The following is a 5354-nucleotide window of genomic DNA, read 5'->3' on the forward strand; positions in this document are numbered from 1 at the left end:
CGATTGTGAGACAAAAAAAAGCGATTTGAAATTGTTTATTTTCAGCTCCTAATTTTTTTTCTTTCTATTTTTTTAATGGTATTGTTGATTTTTGTTGCTTACTTCCCTTATTTATACATAGAGAATTTACATTGACTGATGATTCAACGGACAATTCTCAGAAAAAGGTCAATTTAAAGTGTATTTATTAATAAGAAATTAAAATTAACCACACTTGATTTAATGTATCGGATACACATGACTGAGATAAACTATGAACAATTATCAAAATATATTTGATACATGAGAAAAATAAATACATTATTTAAAAAAAATATCTACAGTAAAGATGTAAATAAAACAATAATATCCTTGGATTGCGGTCAATATGCCTTCCGTGCATTCTTGCTCAGTGTACCAGCAAACCAAGACACTGAGCCAGCATGCAATACCAAGAACCTTAAACCAAAAAATCAAAATTGAACACAGTCTTCATGGATTTTAAAATTGTTTTGCTACTTCTTCCCCAACCTAAGTTCCATTTACTATTCACAAAAAAAGGTCATATCAAAATAAATACTTTATTTTAGGACATTACAATTTCAACGTTCGTCACAGGCGATATGTAATGTTGGAAAATAACTTAAATACGAGATTAGAGGATCAACATGAAACATTTTTCACGTCAAGACAAAGACGGCGAAGAAGGATAAGGTCATTACAGGTAGAAAAGCAAGAGAGTGGAAGTCTGTCACTTTCTCCTCTGGAGCTCCCTTGCTAAGGCATCCAACTGTGGAGAGAAATACAGCATGACATGAGAGTCAGACACACTTAATGATACAGCCATAGTATACTCTTTGTTGTTATGTATACATACATGTAGCTAGCTAGCTGTGTGTAGCTATTTAAACATTATTGTAACAGGGGGAATCTGTGTATATGTGAAGACCCATTCTTACAAGACGAATGAATTCAAATAAAAGTATGTTTTATACAACCTGAATAAGGAACTGTTTACTTACAATAATGTTTCTCAGTATGCTTCTCCTCTGGGGTCTCAAGTAGCTGCATTCTCCGGCCTCGCACAGCTTAATCTCCTCTGAAATCTGCACATGAAAGAAGAGTAAAGAGGTAAAGGTTATTTTTATTCTCAACAGGAAATGCTGGGTAAATGATAAAACTAACTCTGATCCTGACCTCTGGCGTGCTGAAGGAGTCCAGCTCCCTCTTGCCTCCGGGGTACCAGCCATGAGACCAGTGCTGGGCGCTGGACAGCTGAGCCCCGACGCAGAGAAGCACCCCGAGCAGCAACACCAGCCGAGACACACTCATGATGTTCCCCCTGAAGCAAAAGACTCCATTAGCTCTGACCACAAGAGAGTATTATATTTGAGCCTTTGGTATCTGGTTTAGAAAATCTAATCAAATTGCAAAGTGTTTAAATACTTTATCAGGTTCCATCATTTAAATGTGGAATAGCTATTCTGTAGCAAACACTTTAAGATGTAAATGCAATTTTGGTTTTGTTGCAATACAAATGTACCAAACGAGATCATGCTGTGTAGAAAGTAAAGCTGTCTGTCACCAGAAATTGTATATATTTAGCCGTAATATCAATACAAGTTGAGTATTTGTTGATTAACAATTTGAATCTTTCTTTGCAATAATTTTACTGCAAGTTTCCTTTTACATTTCATGTTTACATTTGAGCTTATTTAACTGTAGTCAAATGTCAATTACTTGCTTACCCTCAATAAACCAAATACGGTTAAACATTTGTAACATTTTAAGAATCATTTTAGGGACTAATGTATTGCCCTTAAAAATAAATGTTGCCATTACATCCTTTTTTAGTAATTATGCAATAGATGAAATATATACAGAGCTTTCAGGCCTATTGTTAAACTTCTGAAAATCACTAAGCTTAACATCCAATTAAGAGGCACCGAGAGGAGTTTAAGCTCAGTCTCTAACAAGATTCATTGTTATATTCCAAAAACAACAATGTATAATTTAGAATAAACAGAAAGCAGTAAAAGTATATAAAAGTACAAAAGAAAGTGTCCTTACTTTAGTCTCACAACTTTATCACTACAGGCGTCCCTTGACGTCCTGACAGAAGCTCCCTCAGCTTTCCTTCAGTTGTTCGGCTGTTGAAGATATCTCACAGTTTCACAAGTGCACGACTGTAAAGACTCTCTTCACCCTCATACTCCTCCTGAATATATATGTACCCCTCCAAATGCACATTACCATTATCAGCCCGTAATGGCCCCGCCCCTCTCTGACCTGTGGCCCCTCTGTTCCCCGGCGGTGAAAGGAACGGCCCCTGGGGACAAGAGGTCCAGGAGACATGGCCAATTGTAATTATCCCCTGCAAACATGCTCTGACACCCCTGAGATGTACGTCTGCTCACTTGCACCACATGTATCCACGTCCAAATACTGACACCCTGGCTGAATAACAAAACAAATAATTCAACGTGCAGATTAAAGTCAAACAGTATTATCTAAGTAAACTATTTCAAGTATAACAAAGCACATTCTTAAGAGAAATTCTAAAAACTGAAAAATGTCTCAATGGTTAATTCACTGCTTACATTCTACAAGTGGAAGAACATGGCCACTTCGACACAACTCGTGAAATTGTGTACATGAAAATTTGTTTTAGGAAATACTAGGGCTCAAAAGTTTCTGAAATTTGGGCCCTGCCAAGAATGATCTTTATCTAATAGCTAGTACAATTTTATTTATATTGCACATTTCAGTCTACGTAGTTGGAAGGAAACAAACACTGAATAGTGTTAACAAAAAACACAAGACATGATAAAAGAAACATGTTATACATGGGGATTCAAACCATTGAGATGAATGAATCCACATTTAAAGGTTTAAGGTCAACAACCAAGCAAAATGAATTCATAAGATTAGTGAACGGAAACAAAAAATCATAGTATAAAAAAAAAAAAGCGTATACATAATGAATAACCATCAACCAGATTATTTTTAAGGAAAACTGAAAAAAGGATTTTTTCCGATTGATTTTAAAAGGATGATTGCATTTGAGTTGCTCAAAGTATTCAACCGTATTGCTCAGATCCCAATTACAGGAGTCTTTGTCAGAATGAAAAACTCTGGAGTTTCAATTTCCTCTCTCAAGGTCGATGTCGTTTTGACCGCATCGACCCACCACACATCCTCACTTTGACCTGAATGACCCTCTCAGTCGCTGGCATCTGATGACAGGGGAACAAACAGTGGATCCCTGATGAGATCCATCTCAATTAGAGGAGGCATTTCCTTTTCAGAGTTTTACATGCAGGAGCAGCTATGACTCAGGAAGTGAGTGACAGCGTGACGAGCTGCTGCTGTTGACTCAGGTCAGCTGCCCGCCTGAGTGATGAGACACGAGGCTGGTGCTGTCAGGGATTGTTTGAAGAGAGAAAACTCCAACATGCGTCACTGATGAGACCACCTGTCAATGTGAGGCTAGAGGAGTAACCTTAAGAAGTCTCCGAATTAACATTTACAAATTAAACATACAGGGATAGATAGCTTTATTGTTATCTGCAAATGTAATTTTGTTGTCAGGTTCTATTTATGTCTAAGGTCTGAACATCCTGTCAGCTTTTATTCCGTTCTGAGTTTTCACAGCTTTCATTCAACTCATATTTCATCAAGCTTGAATACTTTATAATAGTCTAAATATATTACTGAATTACCACTCTCTTGATTTGTTCCACACGAACCTAACTGGGCTTGACAGTAAGAGCTTTGTCAATTACCATTACAAATAGTGAAATACTGCTTAAAAGAAATCAGTTGCTGGCCTCATCAAGAATTCTGGGACCCCCACGGACACAGACTCTTATATCCTCCAATGGACATTTTACATATATACACATCATATATATAAGTAACATCTTTGTGATCATATTTAACAATCACAATTCACAATCACAACATATATGTTTGCAAATAATTCTTATTGCATTACCCTTTGATTGTATCGTTTATTTCTCCTTTTTCAGATATTATATTTGCTCTTATTCTTCCATTTGTATTCTCTCTTACTCCGTCTATGTATGCACCATTATACCCCAAAGCAAATTCCTTTGAGCTTCAAAAGGGATACTAAATAAGATTAAGGAACTTACAAGAGACATAATAAAAAAAGTAATGCTTAATATCAAAGCAGCAAATGCAGAGATTTCCAGACTTTGAATAAAAAAAAAATGTTTTGCACATAAATGATTAAATCCTACATTTCTATAAACTATAGGAAACTGTAGAAAGGAGCTCAGAAGACATTATTCAACTGGCTGATTAGTCTTTGTGAGGAGTAGACTGTAAAATCAGGGCAGTGCCCATTTTAAACCATCATGTTGTTTAGGATTATACCTTTCCATTTCTATTTACAATTAAGCTATTCAGTGTCGCAGTGCTGGTGGATTAAAGCCTACAAACTAATACCACATCTATTCAATAGTGATACTACCTTAATATAATAATGAGCTTTTCCTAAATGTTTAACAGGTATTACTTTCCGCTCGATCATTTCACCAGTAACCCTAAATGATTCATCAGAGCAAAACACTCGTTAATATTTGATGGGGTGAAGGGTTAAACACTGATTGATACCTTTCAAGAGCAACACCCAGGAGGACCGCCTGATCTATAAAATACATGAACGATCGGCAATTATTTTGCACATCTACAATTAGTCTTCATCGAGGAGTGAGCTGTAATGATCCTCAGGTTGTCGTGATGGAACATGAGTGTCTGACGTGTTACTAACATTTAGCTTTTAAAGACATAAGAAATACACACACTTGATAAAATCTCAAGCACTTTATTAGGTTTGAACAGTATCTTGCTTAGAAAGGCCATTTGGCATTATATAATTATATATAATTTTGTCATATATATAATTATATATACATATATTCAAATGTTGAATAACAAAACACTAGAAACAAACATTGGCAAATTAAAAAATAGGATTTTCTTAAGACAATTATACCAAATTAAAAATGGCCAAAACGAAACATCTCTAATACATTTTCAAAATGGTCCCGATACAGTTCAATATACATCTTTTTATTCTTCAGAAAGAAAAAAAGAAGAGGGGGGGGTGGAAGAAAATATAATAAGCAAGGCAGCAGGCTGGAATGAAATATAAATAACCTTACATTATGTACAAAAGGGAGTGGGGCTGTGACCACTGGGGGCACATGGTCCAAGGACAAAGTGAAGGAAGGAAAGGGAGCGATAAGTGGACAGCAGTGAGTGGACAAGGACAGGAGACATAAAGGACATAAGAAGGTGGAAAGAAGAAGAGAAAAAGTTGGACTCTAATCTTCCTCAAGTCAGAC

At 36.1% G+C, this 5354-nt stretch overlaps 1 protein-coding gene across 1 annotated transcript; it reads right to left on the reverse strand.

The window, feature by feature from the left end:
• Window positions 1–546: 546 nt before the first annotated feature.
• On the reverse strand, window positions 547–2167 carry gnrh2 (gonadotropin-releasing hormone 2). The gene is made up of 4 exons (XM_010793735.1): window positions 2050–2167; window positions 1177–1321; window positions 1002–1085; window positions 547–769 (listed from the first exon to the last, which is right to left on the reverse strand). The coding sequence occupies exons 2-4, from the start codon at window positions 1309–1311 to the stop codon at window positions 731–733; spliced, it is 258 nt and encodes an 85-aa protein (XP_010792037.1). The 5' UTR covers window positions 1312–1321; window positions 2050–2167; the 3' UTR covers window positions 547–730.
• Window positions 2168–5354: the final 3187 nt, after the last annotated feature.

Source organism: Notothenia coriiceps, unplaced genomic scaffold (assembly GCF_000735185.1).
Source record: "Notothenia coriiceps isolate Sejong01 unplaced genomic scaffold, NC01 NC01_scaffold00037244, whole genome shotgun sequence".
In the NCBI taxonomy this organism is placed as follows: Eukaryota; Metazoa; Chordata; class Actinopteri; order Perciformes; family Nototheniidae; genus Notothenia; species Notothenia coriiceps.

Coding starts and splice junctions, on each gene's coding strand:
- gnrh2 (XM_010793735.1), bottom strand. CDS start 1,311: ATGAGTGTGTCTCGGCTGGTGTTGCTGCTCGGGGTGCTTCTCTGCGTC. Junction 1,086..1,176: donor ACTCCTTCAGCACGCCAGAG/GTCAGGATCAGA, acceptor TTTCATGTGCAG/ATTTCAGAGGAGATTAAGCT. Junction 770..1,001: donor GCATACTGAGAAACATTATT/GTAAGTAAACAG, acceptor TTCTCTCCACAG/TTGGATGCCTTAGCAAGGGA.